The following is a 24,530-nucleotide window of genomic DNA, read 5'->3' on the forward strand; positions in this document are numbered from 1 at the left end:
TTAAAGGCAGTTGTCCCTCCCCTCCTGACCAGACACGAAGCCCACCTGATCATTATATATCCATTTTGGTAGTAAAGGTTTTAATCTTTCTGGTATTATTTTTGCGAAGATTTTTATATCTGTATTTAAAAGAAAAATTGGTCTATAACTCACTGGTGTTGTAGGGTCTTTCCCTTCCTTCAAAATAAGAGTTATGTAGGCAAGCAGAGACTCCTCTCCTAAATTCTCCCCTTCCCCCAGTGTGTTGAGGTAGTAATTTGGGGACTGTAGTTTTTTGAAACCATTTATAATACAAGATTGAGTATCCACCAGGACCCAGGCTCTTCCCCAGGGCCATGTTCTTTATCGCCCACCCCAAATTTTCCCATGTGATCGGGGCTTCTAGATCCTCTAACTCCTCTCTGGGTAGTCTTGGGAGATCAAGCTCCTGCAGGTATTCCCTCGCAGCCAGATCTTCCTTACCTCTATCCCTACCTTTCTCTTTCTGTCTAACATTGTAGAGCTGACTGTAATACAAGTGGAACATCTGGGCAATACCTGGGGACGAATGCACAATTTCTCCATTCTCACTTTTAATTTTGGGAATATGGGATGTGTTTTTTTCCTCCCTCACTGCTTTTGCTAGCCATTTCCCAGGTTTTTTCTCCATTGATATTTTTCTTTCATAACTATATGAAATTCGCTTTTTGTCTCCTGCTCCATAAGTGCCGTCAATTCCCCTCTCTTCTCAATTAGCTCAAACTTCTCTGGGATGCCTTTGGGTCTAGTCCGTTGTTCCAATGTATGTATCTCCCTAAGTATTTGGTTCATCCTCTCCTTCTTTTCCTTTTTTCTTTGTGTCCCAATCCCTATTATTATCCCCCTTATAAAAGCCTTATGCTATTCCCATTGGGGTAGTTCCTGAAATCTTTGGTGTATCATTGATAACGAAGAAGGTTTCCATCTCCTTCTCTACTTTCTCAACTATCTTAGGATCCTGAATGAGAGAAACGTTCAGTTTCCAGGCTCTACCTCTAGGTGCTGCTGAAAATAGATCTAACTGCACTATCACCGGGACCTGATCAGAGAGTGTAATGGGCTTAATTATTGCATCCTTATGGGAGACTAGGAGTTGAAGCTCTATTAAAATGTAATCGATCCTTGAATAAGACCCATGTACTGAAGAATAGCAAGTGTAATCTCTAAGTTCTGGATGTTTCACCCTCCAGGCATCCATTAGTTGATACTCCCCCAATAATCTTCTAGTTTCATTCTGCCTTTGTAATGGGAGAGGGAAAGTCCCCATTGATTAATCCAGACATGGGTCCAACCACATATTTAGCTCTCCCGCTCCTGCTACAATAAGCCTCCCCTCTTTATTGAATGTCATCAATCTTTTCAGGGTTTTCCTCAAGATCTATTTTGGATCTTTTTTTGGGAGTAAATATTTGCAAAGGTACACTTCATAATGAATAATCTTCCCTCCTCTCAGGGTCTGCTAGCTGCTCCTTCAATGTAAACACAGTGCTCCTATCAAATCCAATCGCCACTCCCCGTGAATGGCTCGAACCAGAGTTGCCATAGAACCATATAGGAAAAAAACCGGGAAGACAATTTAATCCCTGATGTATGTGTAATATGGGCTTTTTGTAGGCAGACTACTCTAGCCCCATAATGATGCAATTCTTTAGTAACCTCTTGTCTTTTGCTAGGTGTATTCAGGCCTCTAACATTGTATGACACTAGGTTTACCAGAGTCATGGGCAACCAATGGAGCAGCTAGCACCTCTTTTCCTTAAGAGAAGACCTACAGAGGGGAGGAAAGAAAAAAAAAAAAAGACGCCCCCGCCCCTTCCCCATCCCACCCCGTTACCCTTCCCAAAGAGGTTATCCTCACAGAGGGTTGGACAACTGTCCAGATCTTGTTAGATGTATGGAATTTGGTGACCCACTACCATGTGCCACCTTCTGTCCATAACTTCCCAGGGGGCAACCACCCTAACGTTCCGATCCATGTCCACCCACTGGACCAGTACACTCACCAGCCCTCTCCCCCCGTCGCCTCCACAAAAAGGAAGAAGAGGGGGGAGGGAAGGGAATGGGAAAAAGAATACAAAAGGCAACCCACTCCAGACCTTAATACAAAATGGCCCTATACTCCCTCCTCCCACTCCCCCCCCCCCAGTCCATAATTTTTAAAGGGTGCCTAGAGACTGTCTATAATTTTTAAAGGGTGCCTCAAGACTGTCCATCATTTTTTAAGGGTGCCTTGACTGAAAAATTGTTGAGAAACACTGTCCTACTCTGTCCACTTTTAGACGATCCCTGATAACTCTTCTCTTCAGAGAAGCCTATCCTGCCCTCCCCTAACAACTGTACTTTTATTTTCTCCATAAGCTAACCCGCCCCCCACCCCCACCCCAGCTATTCCCTTTTGTATCACTTGACCCCTCCTTCCTAGATTGTAAGCTCTAACAAACAGGGCCCTCTGATTCCTACTGTATTAAATTGTATTGAAACTGTACTGTCTGCCCTCATGTTATAAAGCGCTAAGCAAACTGTTGGCGTTATATAAATCCTATATTATAATAATAATAATAATAATAACCCTAACACTAACCCTTAAAGCAGGGGTGGGGAACCTTTTTTTTGCCAAGGGCCATTTGGGTATTTATAAACTCATTCGGGGGCCATACAAAATTATCAACTTAAAAATGTGTTATATTTGGTCAAACATTTAATTGACTCACCCCTAATGTGATGGCTGCAACTGCTTCTCTTTGGTGAGGTGTGTGATGTTAGCTGGTATTGACGATGTTGCTACTCGCAACTGGTTTTCCAGGTTTGAGTCGATCAGTCTGGAGCGCAGTCGACTCTTTGTGGTGGTAAGTTTTGAAAAGAACTGCTGGCAGGTACAGATGGCTGGTACTGCTTGTGGCTACAGCTGGCTGGTACTGCTTGTGGCTACAGCTGGCTCTGGCTGGTACTGCTGTATGTGCTGCTGGCGGGAAATGCTGGTTAGCAGCGGCGCCTCGCTGGAGGAAGGGGCGATGTTTCCTGTATTGGTCACAGGCGGAGTGCATTTGATATCACTCCGCCTGTGACTCACTCAGACTGTGAGAACAGAGCCGGAACTATATAGGAAGCATCAGCTCTGTTCTGACAGATCAGCTGAGAGACACAGACTCAGCTGCACGGGGGTCCGGACCAAATGACTTTGAGGGCCGCATACGGCCCCCCGGCCATAGGTTCCCCATCCCTGCCTTATAGTATAACTTAACCACTTGCCGACCGCCAGTGTTGGGGGTAACTAGTTACAAAGTAACTGATTACAGTAACTACATTACTTTTTTTGGTAACTAAGTAAAGTAACTAGTTACAATACTAATATTGGTAACTACACTACTTTACTAGGCTATAGGAGGTAACTACACTACTTTACTAGGCTATAGGAACGTGCTTTCCTGCGTTACCCAAGCCATGCGATACAATCGTTATTTCGAAGAATAGAGAGGGATGAAGTTTATGACTTTTTGTTGCACTTTATGTTTTATTCTGTTTTTTTCAGGTTTTGTTCTCATGTTTCCCAAAGCCTGTGTTTATACAATAAACTCGATGCAGAAAGGGTGTCATGTATCTTCTTCTACACGGTCAATTAAGAAAGAGGAAAGTAAAGTAATAAGTAGTGAAGTTACTTTTCAAATGCAGTAACTAGTAAAGTAATCTCATTACAATTTACAGAAGTAACTAGTAACTAGTTACATTTTTTGAGTAACTACCCCAACACTGCCGACCTCCCACAGTAATATTACTGCAGCAGAGCGGCTCCCCTGCGTCCAGTCACGTAGTACTACGTGACTGGAGTGCATGTAGTCTCGGCGGCGCGTGCGTGTTTAGACACAGCAGGAGGTGGGCCGCTGGTGGAGAGAACAGCAATTGCCGACTTCCTCCTGCGATTGTCCGGTAAACGGAGAGAAGACCCGCCTGCTTATGCAAACAAAGCAGGCAGATCTTCTGCGAGACAGGCAGGGACAGATCAGCAGTTTCAGCTAAGCTGAAACTGTACTCTGTCTGTGCCTGTCACAGCAGAACCCCCCTCCCCCCCCCCACACACACACACAGTCAGTAAGCATATAGGCATACATTAACCCCTTTGAACACCCATAGGGTTAACCCCTTCCCTGCCAGTGGCATTATTACAGTAACAGTGCATATTTTTAGCACTGATTACTGTAGTAATGTCACTTGTACCCCCAAAAGTGTCAAAAATGTCAGTTAGGGGTCTGATCTGTCCACCGCAATGTCGCAGTCCCGCTAAAAACCGCAGATTGCCGCCATTATTAGTTAAAAAAAAACAATAAAAATGACATAAATCTTTCCCGTAGTTAGTAGATACGATAACTTTTGCGCAAACCAATCAAAATACGCTTATTGCGATATTTTTTTACCAAAAATATGTAGCAGAAAACAAATTGGCCTAAAATGTTAAAAAAATTTGATTTTTACATTTTTTTTGAGAATTTCATATAAAAAAATGTGAAAAATATTGTTATTTTTTCAAAATTGTCGCTCTTTTTTTGTTTATAGCGCAAAAAATAAAAATCGCACAGGTGATCAAATACCACCAAAAGAAAGCTCTATTTGTGGGAAAAAAAGTACATCAATTTAATTTGGGAACATCGTCGCTCGACCGCGCAATTATCCGTTAAATTAATGCAGTACCGAATCGCAAAATAGGGCCTGGTCAGGAGGGGGGTAAAACCTTCCGGGGCTGAAGTGGTTAAGGCAAAACTTTTTTTACGTTTTTTTATAGAGCGGAGAGGGATTAGAACCCCTATCAGGTTTTTTATTATTACCTCTACCCCTGTGTTAGGGAGAGTCACCCTCTCTATTAGTTTACCCGTTACCGTGATCATTGAAAGTAAAATAAAATCCCAAATTTTGGGTTGTCTGCAGAACAGTAATCACTATTTCCCCGATTGCTGATGACAGGACATTTGTTAAGATTTGATGTTTTAGAGGACACTTGAACTGCTGATTGCAATGAGATCACTGCCAGGTGGGATGATATTGTGTGCGATGGAAACTATGTTTTCAAGACCCCATAGAAGCAGAATGTTCTATCTTGACCTTGCCTTACATGAGAATTATCATTCCTTACAACAAATCTCAGACACCAGTAATGTCTGATCACTTTTTCTGTCTCGCCTCTCTCCGTTCTCCTTTTTAGTGTGCAAAGCGTTATGCCCCGTACACACGTGCAGATTATCTGCAGACTTTTGTCTGCAGACTTAGCTTTTCTATGTAGTGCAAGGGCCTGCCGGATTGCATACAAATTGAAAGTGTTTAGGTTTGACCTCATATTATATGGTTTTGGTAAGTCTGCAGATAATCTGCACGTGTGTATGGGGCATTATTCTCTTTTTATTGGCACATGATCTGTCTGGATTTTAATGGGTGTCGCTGCACCTCCCCCTCCCCCCCACTTTCCCCAGAGCCACTCCGATCACACAGGTGATGAATCACTGGAGCCCAGCGCTGCACACACATGGTAGGTGGGTGGCAGCACAAAGCGAGTCCCCCGTGCGCTCTGTCAGATCTGAGAGTCTGAAAAGGGAGACGACAGCACTGACGGCGCATCAAGGTGATCAGAGAGGGCGGACAGGTGAACACAACAGGCTTTAATGGATTAGGAGGGGAACTGGGTCAAGCAGAGGAATTCCCTCCGTGTGACAGCTGCAGGTGCTCAGATACAACTTACTGCCCTGCGACTAGTGCAACTCCAGATATACTTTATGTACTAAACACTCTATAGCTGTCCAATAAATATTCATTAAAGTGGAACTTTGTCCCCCCCCCCCCCCCTTCAGTCTTGCACAGTTGTAGCGGCTCCACTCCTGGACTGAAATGGCTTCCTCTGATTTCACTGCACACTGTGAGCTTCTCATAATGTGCATTAGAAGGTGCAGCAAGTCAGATAGAGACCTCATTTCTTGGCTGAAGGACATCCAGCATCTATCCTTTTCATCACTTTAATTCTCACCTAACAGCAACCCTAACACATTAACCATAACTATAACACTACCTAACACTATAACCTTAATAGTAAACCTAACACTAACATTAACCTGAACCTTCATAGTAACCCCAACACTAACCTGAACCTTCATAGTAACCCTAACACTAACCAGAACCTTCATAGTAACCCTAAGACTAACCAGAACCTTCATAGTAATCCTAACACTAATCAGAACCTACATAGTAACCCTAACACTAACCTGAACCTTCATAGTAACCCTAACACTAACCAGAACCTTCATAGTAATCCTAACACTAACCAGAACCTACATAGTAACCCTAACACAAACCAGAACCTTCATAGTAATCCTAACACTAACCTGAAACTTCATAGTAACCCTAACACTAACCTGAACCTTCATAGTAACCCTAACACTAACCAGAAACTTTATAGTAATCCTAACACTAACCAGAACCTTCTTAGTAACCCTAACACTAACCAGAACCTTCATAGTAATCCTAACACTAACCTGAAGCTTCATAGTAACCCTAACACTAACCTGAACCTTAAAAGTAGCCCTAAAACTAACCTGAATCTTAAGAGTAACCTTAACACTAACCTGAACCTTCACAGTAACCCCAACCTGAACCTTAATAGTAACCCTAACACTAACCTGAAACTTCATAGTAACCCTAACACTAACCTGAACCTTCATAGTAACCCTAACACTAACCAGAAACTTCATAGTAATCCTAACACTAACCAGAACCTACATAGTAACCCTAACACTAACCTGAACCTTAATAGTAACCCTAACACTAACCCGAATCTTCATAGTAACCCTACCATTAACCAGAGCCTTCATAGTAACCCTAACACTAACCTGAACCTTAATAGTAACCCTAACACTAACCTGAACCTACATAGTAACCCTAACACTAACCTGAACCTTAATAGTAACCCTAACACTAACCTGAACCTTAATAGTAATCCTAACACTAACCTGAACCGTAACAGTAATCCTACCACTAACCAGAACCTTAATAGTAACCCTAACACTAATCAGAACCTACATAGTAACCCTACCACTAACCAGAACCTTAATGGTAACCTTAACACCAATCCTCCCTTTAATGGAACCTCCTAATACTCATTTATTTATTTCAGGTACTTATATAGTACCATCAATTTACAATGTGCTTTACATATATATTGTACATTCACATCAGTCCCTGCCCTCAAGAAGCGTACAATCTAAAGCTGGATACACACTATCCAACTTTTGTTGGCAGATTTCCTTCAGATTTACCTTTTCTATGTAGTGCAAGGGCCTGCCAGATTGCATACAAATTGAAAGTGTTTAGGTTTGACCTTATATTATATGGTTTTGGTAAATCTAAAGGAAAAAGTCTTCAGAAAATCTTATAGTGTGTATGGCCCATTAGGCAGGGCTTTACAAATTTGCTTCGAATTTAGGAGCCAGCTTACTAATCCTATGGATGGAACATGTTCCCAAAGGTGAACATTGCTCCTCACACATTCACAATCACATGTTCTCAGGCACTGACTGACATGTATGGACGGTGTACTGAGCTGTATGTTTGCTGCACTGTATTTCCTGATATGTAAACAAATAATGCATTCTGTATGCAGGACAACTAAGACCCCGTTCAGACAGGGGCGACACGACTTGCTGGGGTGACCTGTGAAGTCGCGGTGCACAGCGTGCACCGCAACCTCGGCGTGACATGCACGGACTTCATATCATTGAAGTCAATGCAAGTCGCCTCCAGGTCGCCCCAAAGTAGTACAGGACCCTTTTTCTAAGTCGGAGCGACTTGTGTCGCTCCTATAATTAGAACGGGTCCTGTACTATTCAATGGTGAGCGACCCACCGCGACTTGTCAGGCGACCAAGTCGCGCTAGTGTGAATGGGGTCTAATCGGCCGACCAACTAATCAATTATGAAAATAGTTGACAACTATTTTCATAATTGATTAGTTGTTTCGGCCCTAGTCTCATCTGCCCAGAGCACCTTCTTTCACATGTTTGCTGTGTCCCTCACATGGCTTCTCACAAACTGCATGGCTTTCTATCAACAATGGCTTTCTTCTTGCCACTCTTCCAAGGCCAGATTTATGGAATGCCGACTAATAGTTGTCCTGGGAACATTCTCCCACCTGAGCTGTGAGATCTCTGCAGCTCCTCCAGAGTTACCAGCTCTTGGCTGCTTCTCTGATAATGCTCTCCTTGCCCGGCCGGTCAGTTTAGGTGGACGGCCATGTCTTGGTAGGTTTGCAGTTGTGTTTTGGATGATGAATTGAACAGTTCAAAGTTTGGGATATTTTATATAACCTAAACCTGCTTTAAACTTCTCCACAACTTTATCCCTGATTTGTCTGGTCCCCCGGACCTTCAGAGCGCATGCGCCGCTAGCGTCAGTGGCTGCATGCAGGGCAAATATCTCCTAAACCGTGCAGGTTTAGGAGATATTAATTGTACCTACAGGTAAGCCTTATTATAGGCTTGCCTGTAGGTTAAAGTAAAAAAAAATGAGTATACTACCGCTTTAAGGCCATCTGTCTACCAGCTAAAACTCTACAGAAGATGGGTGTTGCAACAGGACAATGACCTAAAGCATAGAAGTAAATCAACAACAGAATGGCTTATACAGAAGAAAATACGACTTCTGAAGTGGTCCAGTCAGTCCTGACCTCAACCCGATTGAGATGCTGTGGCATGACCTCAAGAAAGTGATTCACACCAGACATCCCAAGAATATTGCTGAACTGAAACAGTTCTGTAAAGAGGAATGGTCAAGAATTACTCCTGACCGTTGTGCATGTCTGATCTGCAACTACAGGAAACGTTATTGCTGCCAAAGGAGATTCAACCAGTTATTAAATCCAAGGGTTCACATACTTTTTCCACCTGCACTGTGAATGTTTACATGGTGTGTTCAATAAAAACATGGCAACATTTCATTCTTTGTGTGTTATTAGTTTAAGCAGACTGTGATTGTCTATTGTTGTGACTTAGATGATGATCAGATCACATTTTATGACCAATTTGTGCAGAAATCCATATCATTCCAAAGGGTTCCCATACTTTTTCTTGCAGCTCTATACATATATATTACCGATATTTCAGAAAAGGCTTGTACCGGAGTGATCCCTGCAGCTACAGGCATCACCCCGGTACCGTCGTCCATAGCCAACGTTCGGCTGTCTTGTAATGACAACCGATGCGGTTGAGAAGCCGCTCGGCTGTCATTACAAGGAGTGGGAGGGGACGTCCCTGTCCCCCCCTCCATCGCCTCCTGCGCTCCCCTGGGTGTACTGTCCCACCGGGACACCTGGGCAACCAGCCTGCACGGCCACCGAAGACCCGATCAAAGCAACATTCGGCTCTGATAGGGTCTCCATGCAAAAACCCGGAAGTGATGGCATGACATCACTTCCGGGTACTTGGCGCCAGATTTAGAAAAAATTACAACATTCAAAACAGCCAAACTTGCCGTTTTGAATGCTTTTAAGTGCAGAGGAGGGGTTTGGGGTCTTTTAGACCCCAAGATCCCTCCACAAGAGTACCTGTCAAGTAAAACAAAATATATATATATATATTTTTAATAGTACGAAAATATCGGCCCATATTGGCAGATACCGATACGCGATGACCAAAATATCAGTATCGACAATGAAAAAACGATATCGGTCAATCACTAATGTGTTCCTTGGCCTTCATGATGCCGTTTGTTCACTAGGGTTCTATAACAAACCTCTGAAGGCTTCACAAAACAGCTGTATTTATACTGAGATTAAATTACACACAAATGGACTAATTAGGTGACTTCTGAAGGCAATTGGTTCCACTAGATTTTAGTTAGGGTTATCAGAAGAAAGGGGGCTGAATACAAATGAACGCCACACTTTTCAGATATTTATTTGTAAAAAATGTTGAAAACCATTTATCATTTTACTTCCACTTCACAATTATGTGCCACTTTGTGTTGGTCTATCACATAAAACCCCAATATAATACATTTAAGTTTTTGGTGGTAACATGACATATTGTGGAAAATTCCAAGGGGTGTGAATACTTTTTCAAGGCACTGTACATACACCAAGGTATGACTCCCATTGAACCCAAGATATTCCAAGCATTCAAGGATGAATTCTTCCTCCCCAATCACTTTTTATTTAGACATCTACAACTTCGACATGCCTTATGAACCCAGTTTATTGCCATTACTTTCTCCTTGACTACTCCTCTAGCGCTGGATACAATCCTGGGCCTAGAATCCACTAAATTAACATTAAATTGACATCCACAAACTACTCCACTCTCTGGCTCCCCAATGCTACAGCATTGGCTTATAAAGCTAAAAACAGAGGGGAGGGTGACATTGAAGTTATGGGGGACACTGATTGGGAAGAAATGCACCTGGCTCTTTCTATCATTTGATCGGACCTTCTGGCTTATTCAAACTTTTTGGGTCCAAGTGATTCCCGTTTTGCGAAATGACAAAATGGGCTTGTCAATTGACTTAGAACCCAAGCTCTGCTTCCGGATCTGGATATTGGTAAGTTCCCCTCTAATTTTTGGCGTGAAATGCTTTTCCTGGCTAGGTAAATACTGGCCCACGGTCCAGTGCTGGAGAAAAGAGAATAATGACACCCTCCCATATAAGAAATTGATCTACACACACACAGAGGATGTCCACTCAATTATACAAAGATATGGGACAGATGGCTATCTGATGGTGAAACCTGTACCTAATCAAATGCTTATTATTTTTATTCAATGTAGTTGTTAACTAACTACTCTTATATATTTAGTATGTTTTTATATCTCCACAGTAAATTCCACTGTAATATATCTGCTACAGGCAGTGGCGGTTCTACATTAACCACTTAAGCCCCGGAGGATTTGGCTGCTAAACGACCAGAGGGTATTTTGCGATTCGGCACTGCGTGACTTTAACGGACAATTGCGCGGTCGTGCGACGCTGTACCTAAACGAATTTGGCATCCTTTTTTTCCCACAAACAGAGCTTTCTTTTGGCGGTATTTGATCACCTGTGCGATTTTTTGATCACGCGCTATAAACAAAAAAAGAGCGTAAATTTTGCAAAAATAGCAATATTTTTCCCTTTTTTTTATATGAAATTCCCCCAAAAAAAAATGTAAAAATCAAAATTTTTTAATATTTTCGGCCAATTTGTTTTATGCTACCTATGTTTGGTAAAAAAAATCGCAAAAAGCGTATTTTGATTGGTTTGCGCAAAAGTTATTGCGTTTACTAACAAAGGGAAAGATTTTTGTCATTTTTGTTGTTTTTTTTTTTAACGCGTAATGGCGGCGATCTGCGATTTTTTTTGCGGTACTGCGACATTGTGGCGGAAAGATCGGACCCTTGACTGACATTTTTGACACTTTTGGGGTTACCAGTGACATTTCTACAGTAATCAGTGCTATATATATGCACTGTTACTGTAAAAATACACTGGTAGTGAAGGGGTTAACTTTATTTGAGAGGGAGGGGCTGTGTGTGTCCCTAGGGGCGTGATTCTAACTGTGATTGGCTGTGGCTTCAACTGTATGCAGAGTGATCAATGGATCTACATAGTAGATCCATGTGATCAGCTCTCATACAGAGAGGAGAATGACAGGCAGCTTGTTTACACAAGCTGCCTGACTTTCTCCCTCTCCCCCGCCGATCGCAGAGTGGCCGGCGGCGATCGGGTCCGCCAGTCACACGCGCAGGGGGGTCCGTGACCACGCGGGAGCGGGAGCGCGCCTCCGGCGGCGCGCGCTCGCTCCCTAAACCCTCACAGGCGAGCGACGTAGACCTACGTCACTTTGCCTGTGAGGGGCTGACCGCCGCCGTAGATAGTCGTGCGGCGGTCGGCAAGTGGTTAATTGCTCCCCGGGCAAGACTCCCTCCCGGCGCCCCCCCCCCCCAAAAAAAAAAAAAATAACATGACAACATAACAATAAATGCAGAGTGCCACAGCATTGCCCCCTATAAATGCAGAGTGCCACAGCATTGCCCCCTATAAATGCAGAGTGCCACAGCATTGCCCCCAATAAATGCAGAGTGCCACAGCAATGTCCCCAATAAATGCAGAGTGCCACAGCATTGCCCCCAATAAATGCAGCGTGCCACAGCAATGCCCCCAATAAATGCAGAGTGCCACAGCAATGCCCCCAATAAATGCAGAGTGCCACAGCATTCCCCCCTTTCAATGTAGAGATGCCAGCGTGCCACCTTTCAACGCAGAGCGCCAGCGTTCCCCCCGCGAGAGCCGTCCGTGCACTTACCTCACTTCTCTTCAGTTCAGTCCCCGGATTCCCCGCGTCTCCTCAGTCCTCCCGCGGCGCCTCCTCCTCGGCCAATGGCGTGGGGTTTGCCTTTCGGCCAATCAGGAAACGGGAGGATGATGATTGGCCAGGAGGAGGATCAGTGTGACAATAGCAAATTTTCATTCGCTATTGTCACACAATGGGCGGGCTCGGGGGGAGCAATGCTCTGCGCCTCGGCTTGGCTGCCACAGTGAAATTGTTCAAAGTTCCTCGGGCGGCCCGGTACCATTTGATCCACGGCCCGCACTGGTCCGCGGCCCGGGGGTTGGGGAACACTGTCATGCCGCCCCCCACGTGTCATGAAAAAATGCCGCCCCGGGCGGCTGCCCCGTTCGCCCATGCCTAAAACCGCCACTGGCTACAGGACAAAGTATGAGCTTCAATGTGTAATGCCCTGAGAACTGTTGTCTAATTTCACACTATCATAGTTAGTGAGGCTGATAAAAGACACCAGTCCATCCAGTTGAACCTATGATGAGCATGTGATAAGTGTTTATGTCAATAGTACATTGTATACTCCTGTATGTTGTGGTTGTTAAGGTGCCCATCTAATAATTTCTTTAAACTATCGATGCTCCTCGCTGATACCACTGCTTGTGGAAGAGAGTTCCACATCCTTACCGCTCTGACGGTATAGAAACCTTTACGCAGTTCAAGGTTAAACCGCTTCTCTTCTAATTTTAGCAAATGGCCATGAGTCCTTTTGTATTCCCTTTCATTTTCACAATTGCGCGGTCGTGCAACACTGTACCTGAATAAAATCGACGTCCTTTTTTTCCCACAATTAGAGCTTTCTTTTGGTGGTATTTGATCACCTGTGCGATTTTTATTTTTTGCGCTATAAACAAAAAAAGAGCGACAATTTTGCAAAAAAAAAAAAAAAAACAATATTTTTCACATTCTGCTATATAACATTCCCAAAAAATAAATAAATAAAAAATCTAAATTTTTTAAGATTTTAGGCCAATTTGTTTTCTGCTACATATTTTTGGTAAAAAAAAAAAAAGTTGCAATAAGCGTATTTTGATTAGTTTGAGCAGAAGTTATTGCGTTTATTAACTACGGGAAAGATTTATGTCATTTTTATTGTTTTTTTTTTTACTAGTAATGGCGGCCATCTGCGATTTTTAGCGGGACTGAGACATTGCGGCGGACAGATCGGACCCCTAACTGACATTTTTTTCACTTTTGGGGGGGCCAGTGACATTACTACAATAATCAGTGCTATAAATATGCACTGTTACTGTAATAATGACACTGGCAGGGAAGGGGTTAACAGTATAGGTGATCAAGGGGTTAAATGTGAGCCTAGGGGAGTGATTCTAACTGTGGGGGGGTTGGGCTGGTGAGATGATCACAGAGGCTTTGCGATCCTGCTATATAGGATCGCATGTGCCTGATTTTACATCAGCTGTCCGTCCTTCTTTGTCAGCGGGGGGAGATCACCGGTGTCAGGCGGCAATCGGAGCCGCCTGACACTCGCGCCAGCTTCCCTGCTGACGATCGGGGGCAGGAGCGTCATCTGCCTGGAAGGAGCTAGGGGGCGAGCGTGCGCCGCCGGGGGCGAGCGCTCGCCCCCTAGCTCCTCCCAGGCAGATGACGTTTATTAACATGATTCTGCCTGGGACTGCCACTTTGCCAACGTAAATGTACAGTGCACAGTCGGCAAGTGGTTAAGGTGTGCACCCCAAAGCTCAAATGCACACGCCTTTCTCTGCAGCCTCAGCTACCCTGGACAGTGAATGAATGGGAAATGCTCTGTGCTGAGCGGCTTCCTGTTCATTAACAAACTGAAGCATAGTAAGCGTTTTACTTAGTAAGTAAAACACTTTACTATGCTTTAGTTATGAATGAACACAGTAATAGTTATGAATGAACACAGTAAGTGAGTGTGTTCACTATGTTCATTTAGAAAAGGAAGGGGCCGGTAAATAACATATTGACTAGCCCCTTCCCCTGCTTTCCATCCTGAAACACCTTCGCAGCAGACAGGGGGAGAGGAGGGAAGCCAGCAGGACTGCAGGGGGCGCAGCACATGGGGAAGCCTGGGCAGTAGGGAAAATCGGCACTGCAAAGAGTGATTAGGGTGTGCCCAGTCACATCTAGCACACCCCCTGTGCATGCCCATGGAAGGAAGTAGAAAAGCGAATTGCTGGCCGGTAACTTTCCTGATTTATTTAAGGTTATTTACACAGGAAAGCTCTATTTTGCGTCTGTTCAATGTTCTTATCTTAACTGAAGCCCTGATGAATGGAGAGTTTTACTTACTCAAAACGCATTAGCTGTTTTTTATTATTGCTAATAAATAAATTTGGACTCTTTTATTCCTTGGTCTTGTTCTCCTTCCATTAGTACATGTTTTTTTTTGGTAACCTGCTGGGGTACCCACTGGAAGGTAGCCTTGTCTGTTGTCAGCCAGTGAGCTCTATGAATGTTTTTGTCTTCTCACTAACTTGGTATGAACTCACATCAGAGTCCAAGCACCAATTGGATATTTTTTTTCCCTGAACCTTAATGGTAACCCTAACACTAGTTCTCATCTTAATGGTATCCCCTCATACTAAGCTACACCATAACAGAAACCCTAACACTAACCCTTAAGCCTCGTACACACACATCGATTATTGGCCGTAAATTTTCGGCCAACGTCCGATCGGCCGATTTTCGGCTTGTTAGTATGATGCTTCCGACAACCGACTCTGACTTTTCGGCCGAAAAAAATCTGGTGTGCAGGCTATAAAATTTTTGTTGGCCGTCAACACAACGGCCGATTTTCCATCAGTCAGTACAGATTTTGGCAGACAAAAATCTGATGAGCAAGACTGGGCATGCTCAGAGAAGAAAGAACACACGGAAAGTAAACCAGCACATGACATCACTTCTGAAGTACATTTTTGTTGGCCAACAAAAGTCCAGTGCAAGTCTAGAGCACATTTCAACCAACACAACAACACTGGACAAAAGTCGGCCGATCGGTCGGCCGATAATCGTTGCGTGTGTACGAGGCATTACCCTAACAATATCCTTAACACTAACCATTTACCTCATTGGCAACCTTAACACTAAAAGTCACCTTAATAGTAGGGATGCACCGATCCGATATTAGGATCGGATATCGGCGCCGATACTGCCACAATAGCTGGATCGGGGGATCGGTAAAATTAAATGATCCACGGGCCGATCCGGTTTTGCTGAGTCCCGGCTCAGCCGTCCCTTACTTGCACGGAGCCGCCAATCCACGGCCCAATCCGGTTTTGCTGAGTCTCGGCTCAGCCGTCCCTCACTTGGTGTAGTAATAGTATGGGATGGGAGCCGCTACTTCCTGTATAGGCCCGGCTCACAGGCGGCGTGATATCAGATGCACACCGCCTGTGAATGGAGGAGCCGTACACATAAAGCAGCGGCTTTGCTCTGTACTGCAGCCACATGCATATTGTGTATGTGTTTAGTTCCGGATCGGTATCGGTATCAGCAGATACACAATGCCAGATATCGGTATCAGGACAAGAAAAGTCGGATCGGTGCACCCCTACTCAATAGTAAGACTTACGCTGAGCCTCCCCTTAATGGTAACCTTAACACCAAACCTGACTTTAATGGAAACCCTAACCTACACCTTTACTGCAGTCCTAACGATAGCCCTCACCTTGCCTTTAAACCTAACATTAAAACTCTACTTACACATTTTCCAACATTCCTGACTACAACCCACTGTAAAGCAGGCCACACCTCTGGTCCAATATAATTCCAACCAAAACAAATAAATGATGCCTTAACCAATTTAGGGGTGAATCTCCACCCCCTTCCCCATGTATCTCTTCCGTCCAAGCATGCACATGCACAGGAACCCTGCCTCCTCACCTTGACGCCGCAATCTCCGCCTTTTGCTTGGCAATGTTGCTCGCCCTCTCGGCCTGCTCCACGGCTCTGTCCACCTTCTCCCGGATCTTGCTGGCCCGGAGTGGTATCAGGTTCTTCCTTTTTCCGCTCACCAGAACATTCTGCTTGTACTTTCCCTCCTCCTTGGTGCCATCCGGGAAGGTCATGCATCCGTAGCCGTGCCGCTTGTTGTTGGCCCATTCGCCCTCGTACTTCAACCCATCGGAGCGCTGGCTCACCCCAAAGCCCGATCGCTTATCGTGCTTCCACTCGCCCATGTAGACCTCGGTGGTGGTGGCGTCAATGTCGTCCTCGATGACGGACAGCTCCGTCTCGCCTTCGCCCAGGCTGATGGTGGAGTTGATGTCGCTGGCGGTGGAGCTGACGGTGCTCATGCCGGCCTCGCTGCGGAATGAGCTTTGCTTGCTCCGCTGACTGGCCAGTGAGCTCTTCGACTCCGACTTGCGCAGCTTCAGGCCGCTGAGGATGGACCTCCGGAAGATGCCCTTCTTCTTGTTTTTTAACATCTCCGCATCGCTGTGCGCCATCAACACAAACCCTCCCCTGGAGACAGCGGGGCTGCCGGACACCCCGCACGAGGCGTCTGGGTGCATGGCCGTCCCATTGGTGTGCTCGCTACGGAGCGAGTTTATAGAGGTCCTAAGAGGGGATCTGATAACTGCAGCCATCCCATAGGGAACGCTCTGACGCACACCAAACCCTTGTCGTATTCCCGCGGCCCACTGACCTTGGTAGGTACCTGGAAGAGACAAAAATACAGGACACAGTGTTACCAAAAACTGCAATGGACCTCAATAATCAAATGTCTGAAATAACAGCTGTCCGCGGCGCCCTATAAACACCTATCACCTGCCATCACCGTAAAGGTACTGGGATGGCCGTGACAATGATACATGACCACTATAGAATCTTGGGTCCTCCAAATCTCAATCATTTTCAACACCTTCTGGTAGTGTCAAGAGCTCTCCCGCCTCCTGCAATCTCCTATTGGCCCATAACTATGATCAGAGGACTTATTTCCAATAGGAGGGGAAGCTCATGCTACTACAAGGAAATACTGAAGCTGATTGGCTGGGGATTTGGGGCCCCGTATTTCTCATCTACAGGCCTTGTACTATAGCAACCCATTTAGTACCCATGTGGAAATAGCCGGAAAGAAAATGACAACTGGAAGAATAGAAGATTGAATCTGATTGGCTGAAAAGCTCTGATAATTGAAAATTCATTCTTTATAAAGGAACAAAGACAAACAGCGACTATAAAAACTACTCGGTGATACTTCTTTGTTGTATTTGTGTACAGAGACTGTTCATAGAAAATACCATTCAAGATTCCAGCAGAGACAATTACCGGAGAAAACACAATTCACATTTCCCATAATGCCCCACTGCAGGGTTGTAATTTATATGTTGTTATGTATAGGATAGACAGATAGATAGATAGATAGATAGATAGATAGATAGATAGATAGATAGATAGATAGATAGATAGATAGATAGATAGATAGATAGATAGATAGATAGATATGACAATAGATAGATAATATTATACTATGTATTACATATATTACATATTTTTTGTTATTATGTATAGAAAAATAGATTAAAGATAGATAGATAGATAGATAGATAGATAGATAGATAGATAGATAGATAGATAGATAGATACAGGGGCGTAACTACAGGGGTTGCAGGGGTTGCAATCGCAACCGGGCCCCATGCTCAAGGGGGCCCATGTGGCTCCCCTGTACACCTGAATAGGAGGGGCGGCGGGGGCAGCATGTAGAGAAATCACTGTCCTCCTTTTTCCTTCTGTAGCTGCAGGAGGAAAATGGAGGAGATTGGTTCCTCTGTACGCTGCCCTTTGTACACTTCTCCTATCCAGTATACTTGTGTTCTGCTGTCTCTGGGCCCCTGTGTGCTCCCCTGCCCCCCCCCCCTTCTGTGCTGCCCCCCCCTTCAGAATTCTTCCTTCCCTCACCGTAATAAAGGGCCCCGCAACTAGAGTAAAGGGCGCCAGGGGTCCAGGGGGCCCTTCATGGTTTCTTGCACCGGGGCCCTGAATGTTCTAGTTACGCCTCTAGATAGATAGATAGATAGATAGATAGATAGATAGATAGATAGATAGATAGATAGATAGATAGATAGATAGATAGATAGATAGATAGATAGATAGATAGATAGATAGATAGATAGATAGATAGATAGATAGATAGATAGATAGATAGATAGATAGATAGATAGATAGATAGATAGATAGATAGATAGATAGATAGATTTGACAATAGATAGATAATAATATATCATGTATTACATATTTTATGTCATTATGTATAGAAAAAATAGATTAAAGATAGATAAAGAATAGACAGATGATAGATAGATAGATAGATAGATAGATAGATAGATAGATAGATAGATAGATAGATAGATAGATAGATAGATAGATAGATAGATAGATAGATAGATAGATAGATAGATAGATAGATAGATAGATAGATAGATAGATAGATAGATAGATAGATAGATAGATAGATAGATAGATAATATTATACTATGTATTACATATATTACATATTTTTTGTTATTATGTATAGAAAAATAGATGATAGATAGATAGATAGATAGATAGATAGATAGATAGATAGATAGATAGATAGATAGATAGATAGATAGATAGATAGATAGATAGATAGATAGATAGATAGATAGATAGATAGATAGATAGATTTGACAATAGATAGATAATATATCATGTGTTACATATTTTATGTAATTATGTATAGAAAAATAGATTAAAGATAGATAAAGAATAGACAGTAGATAGATAAATAGATGGATGGATATAGATAGATATATGGATGGATAGATAGATAGATAGATAGATAGATAGATAGATAGATAGATAGATAGATAGATAGATGATAGATAGATAGATAGATAGATAGATAGATAGATAGATAGATAGATAGATAGATAGATAGATAGATAGATAATATTATACTATATATTACATATATTACATATTTTTTGTTATTATGTATAGAAAAATAGATTAAAGATAGATAAAGAATAGATAGATAGATAGATAGATAGATAGATAGATAGATAGATAGATAGATAGATAGATAGATAGATAGATAGATAGATAGATAGATAGATAGATAGATAGATAGATAGATAGATAGATAATGGATAGATAGATAGATAGATAGATAGATAGATAGATAGATAGATAGATAGATAGATAGATAGATAGATAGATAGATAGATAGATATTATGTAGACAGATAGATAAATAGATAGACAGACAGACAGACAGACAGAGGGTCAGTAGAGGAATATTCTATAGATATGTAATACAATACAAGTGTGGAAACATGGAACAGGAAACTGTAAAAGTTACATAAAAAATAAAGAGAAGAATAAATAATGAGCTCCCTGAATTCTCTCCAGTGAAGTGACCTGTACATGGCTCCGCCCCCTTTAGCCCTACTTTGATAAGGGGGACCCCCGCTTATACATCCCAGATTGGACCTCTGGCACTGAGCCAGGAATATGTGAGGATTTCTATGGTAGATTCTCTCTGACAGGTACGTGGTCTCAGGTGCCGAGGCAGCAGATGTTGCAGCAGCTCAGCCGGGGGATGCGTTATGTCAAAGCTGCGTCTAAGTAGCTCGGAGAGTTTGCGCTTGCGGCTGTTTGCACAAGCAGTTGAATCGCAAAGGTCTTGTTCTAATTTAACCGTCAAACTTGTCACCCAAGCTCAATGGTTCTGGCGTCATCGCTGGTTAACAGGCCGCGTTGAGTGCAGCAGAAGCTAGGTGCTGACAGTTGCTGTATACTCATTGATCAGTCATCAAATCATTTGTATATATTTACTGTATATACATTTCTTATTGTATTATGTAAAAGCCTCTCTTGTGTAGGCATTCAAAGGCCCACAAACTGCTGCTGGGTGCCGCAGCAGACTCAGAACTGTCACTTAAGTGATACTCTCTAGCATTGACAGTCACATTTTTTGACATGGGGGCCCAGGATTCAGTTAATGATCAGCATCAGAGACTGCAGACACACAACTGGATACAGTCAGAGACTGCAGGCATACTACAGGAGATGGTCAGAGACTGCGGGCATACTACAGGAGATGGTCAGAGACTGCAGGCATACTACAAGGGATGGTCAGAGACTGCAGTTATACTACAGGAGATGGTCAGAGACTGCAGACACACTACAAGTGATGGTCAGAGACTACAGACATAGTACAGAAGATTGTCAGAGACTGCAGACATATTACAGGAGATGGTCAGAGACTGCAAACATACTACAAGAGATGGTCAGACACTACAGACATATTGCAGGAGATGGTCAAAGAGTCAGAGACTGCAGACATTCTAAAGGAAATGGTCAGAGACTGCAGACATACTACAGGAGATGGTCAGAGACGGCAGACATGCTACAGGAGATGGTCAGAGACTGCAGACATACTATAGGAGATGGTCAGAGACGGCAGACATGCTACAGGAGATGGTCAGAGACTGCATCATACTACAGGAGATGGTCAGAGACGGCAGACATGCTACAGGAGATGGTCAGAGACTGCAGACATACTACAGGAGATGGTCAGAGACTGCAGGCATTTTACAGAAAATGGTTAGAGACTGCAGACATACTACAGAAGATGGTCGGAGACTGCAGTCATAGTGCAGGAGAGTGTCAGAGACTGCAGACATATTACAGGAGATGGTCAGAGATTGTGGAATAACACAGGAAATGTTGGAGCTTGGGACTGGAAACATATTACATGAGACTGATAGAAATCAATGCTATAACAAGGCAATAGGGGAAAACAGATTAGTGTCTGCAGGGGCCCCTACGATTGCAAAAAAGGGGCAAAGGGCTGCAGGTTGGGCACCAGGGCTCTATAGTATTCCTATTCACTCCACCCCCTCCACCAGCTATCTAAAAGGTTATTTATGTAGTGAAATGAAGGGAGAGACAGAGGAGCTGGGCCAGCTTAGACACTCTCAGAAGAAGAAGAGGAGGAGGGTTGTCTGAAATACGAAATTGACGGAGTAGTAAAATTTGTTAACAATTGCTAAGTGAATAAAAAATAATTTATGGATATAAAAACCGATACAGAGAAGCATTTACTCAAAAATCCAAAATGGCAACCAACGCATATCATGGACTGTGCTTGGCCCCCTCCTTCATCAGGGCTCACAGATTGCCAGTTAAAAAGGAATTTAAACTTCAGTGGGTAAAAAGGTCTGCAAAAACTCTTGGTAAACTGACCTCCTTAAAGGTTCATTGAGACCATGGCGCCCTGGTGCATGGCACTGATGCATGTACCGTACCTTATTGTGTGTTTTGCATATAGAGCATAATGCGTAATGCATTAAGGCAGTCCATTAAAATAAATGGCCTGGCAATGCACCAAAACCTCCAAAAAACCCAACATCATTTTTGGTAGCACAATACACTATAGTGCATTACCATGCGTTGTGGGGTATTGCAATCCATGTGTCCTAGAGCTCCACTGCCTTAGTACCTCAGGGCGCCATTCAAAGTGTGCACAATACACATTTTTAATAGTACCTCAATGAACTAAGGCAATGCAGCTCCAATGCACATCTGTCGCAGCACACCACAACACACAGTAACACACTACTCACTACTGCGCATTGTGGCACTCTGCATTGCCAAAAAGGATGCACATCCATTTTTACATATGATTAATGCATTTGTTTCTTGCAATAACATGCGTTGCATTAAGGGAACCCATTAAATTAGATGGTCTGGCAGTGCGCCAAAACATCCAAGAAACCCGACATGGATCATATTTGAAAACTCAAATGTTACCCTGCATTGTGGTGCGCTGCAAAGCATGTGTGTTAATTCTGTATTGCCTTAGGGCAAGGGTCTCTAAATTGTGGCCCAGAGGCCAGATGTGGCCCTTTGCTTGCCCTTATCCGGCCCTTGGGGCACTGTTACTCCCACTGACACCAATGTAAGGGCACTATTCCTCCCACTAATACCAGTGATGGGGCACTATTCCTCCCACTGACACCAATGATAGGGCACTATCCCCCCCCCCCTGACACCAATGATAGGGCACTATTCCTTCCACAGACACCAATAATGGGGCACTATTCCTCCTGCTGACACCAATGATGGGGCACTATTCCTTCCACAGACACCAATAATGGGGCAATATTCCTCCCACTGATACCAAAGATGGAGCACTATTCCTCCTACTGATACCAACAATGCAATTTTGTTTTATTTACAATGACCATCAAGCCTACTGTATTCTTTACTCCTACTGATGTCAGGGCATTTTCTACTTCCACTGGCCACAGTCTGACCCCTCTAAAGTCTTAATGACTGTAAAGTGGCCCTTTGTTTCGAAAGTTTGGGGGCCGCTGCCTTAGGGCATTGGGGTGCCATATAACATGCACACATTACACAGTTTTATTGGAATGCCAATGCATTTAGGTGGTTGTAAACCTCAGACATGGAATAAGAACAACGCATATCCCTCTATAGTGTGTACTTGTCTTCCTTCATCTGCTTCCAGCATGAGTCACCATGCTGTAGCACCCTACAGGTAGGTGCTAGGCAAATGTATAGTGGGCCTTGTCTGCCTAACAGCAGGGCTATGATCTGTTGGTTAAGGTGTCAGGGCTTCCAGATGTGCCTGCTGAGGGGAGAAGTATCCTCACTGGCTCCTGTGAGAGGCTTCTCATAGGGCAGTGTGGGAAGCCCAATCAGGTGACACATCCCAGCTTTTAACTGCCTCAGAAGGCTGATTATGCTGCAAAGGATTCTGGGAGTTGGTATAAGTTGGGGGGAAGTGCGTGCCACGGTGTCTTTGGCGGGAGCAGAGTCCCAGGAGAGCGAGTGTGGCTGTCTCTCCTCCTGTCTGAGGAAGGTGGATGTCTCGGGGTGTCGCCTGAGTGTCCAGAGAGTGCTGAGTTGAGCTGAGGGGATCCGGTGTGCCGAGAGCCTACGGAGAGAGAGAGGGGTCCAGTCCCAGGAAAGCCTACACAGGTCGTGAGTACTGAGGATTACCCCTGGGGGTCTGCCTGAAGTTAGAGGGGAGCACTCCAGGAGAGGTTCTGGGATCCAGTGTTAGCTAGCTGCAAAGGGGGTACCTAGGTTGAGGACCCTGAAGCTACAGAGGGGGTACATAGTCAGTGGACCCTGAAGAGTTCGAGGTTAAAGGGGGCACCTGCAGTTTGGGCCCTGAATTGTACAGAGCGTGTCAGCTACAGTGATAGCTATACAGAGTTCCACTATAATACTACCTCAAGCTGTGCCAGGTGGGGGGACAGTATTCAGTGACTTTCACAGTGCATCAGTGTAAGGAGTTCTACAGTTCTCAGTCTTGGATCTTCTGGACTAGAAGTCGAGGATTCAGCACTTCTTCTGTTTCACAGAATATTCTCAGTGTCAGTGAGCATTGGCTGGCACTGGCTGGCGTCAAGGAAGCGCCAACGGGCATTTCAGAAGTAAAAGTCCCAATTGTAATTAGTTTAAGCCTCAAGGAGTATCCCACTCATTCCCTTCTCCCATTCCCTAATTCCAATAAAAACCACAAACAAAGATGCCGGAGTTGTGGCTGCTTCATTATCACACCTAGGGCCGCAGCTCACATGGGCTGGAGGGATTACCGGTACTAATGGCAGACCCACATAAGGCCATAGGCCTGGAAACCTTGCTACATTAGCTTAGGGGGCCTAAGCACATATCCTGTGTGATGTGTGAAGGAGGGTGTGTCCCTTCCCTCCAATCAGCTCTCAGAGTTCTCTTCACTGAGCTCTGGAGTGTGTAATTTCATCTTCCCGCCTCCTGCTTTCTGACAGCTCAGATAAGCTTTATAAATTCTGGACTTTGAATAGATGTAGAGAAGAGAAGGCTGCAGTTAAACAGATACAACTTGCGTAGGAGTATTTGTTTCAGCTCTGCCTATCACCTAAGGCCAATCACTTCACTGGGTATTTGGAAGGTTTTACAACCACTTTAACCTCTTGGCACAGACGGCACGCAAATATGTGGCATCTCGGCAGATGGGCCTTGGCCACGAGCAGCTGTATATTTGTGTACCACATTGCAAACACAGCTGTGCCAAGAGCGCCCACCCGACACATTTACAGGTGGCTTTCAATCAGGAGCTTTCTGATCATGTGTTCACCATAATAGCCAATCACGGCGGGCACATGATCACAAACCCAGCACCGCTGAGTCCTAGCATCTAAAACCTCC

The 24,530-nt window shown here is 44.0% G+C and overlaps 1 protein-coding gene across 1 annotated transcript in view; it reads right to left on the reverse strand.

The window, feature by feature from the left end:
* Positions 1 to 24,530, reverse strand: part of JPH3 (junctophilin 3) — a 193,238-nt gene that overhangs the window by 79,708 nt on the left and 89,000 nt on the right. The window contains exon 2 of the mRNA XM_082270411.1: positions 16,225 to 17,002. Coding sequence (XP_082126537.1) covers positions 16,225 to 17,002 — 778 coding nt within the window. The remainder of the gene's footprint in view (positions 1 to 16,224; positions 17,003 to 24,530) is intronic.

Source organism: Pelophylax lessonae (genome assembly GCF_965119305.1).
Source record: "Pelophylax lessonae genome assembly, chromosome: 10".
In the NCBI taxonomy this organism is placed as follows: domain Eukaryota; kingdom Metazoa; phylum Chordata; class Amphibia; order Anura; family Ranidae; genus Pelophylax; species Pelophylax lessonae.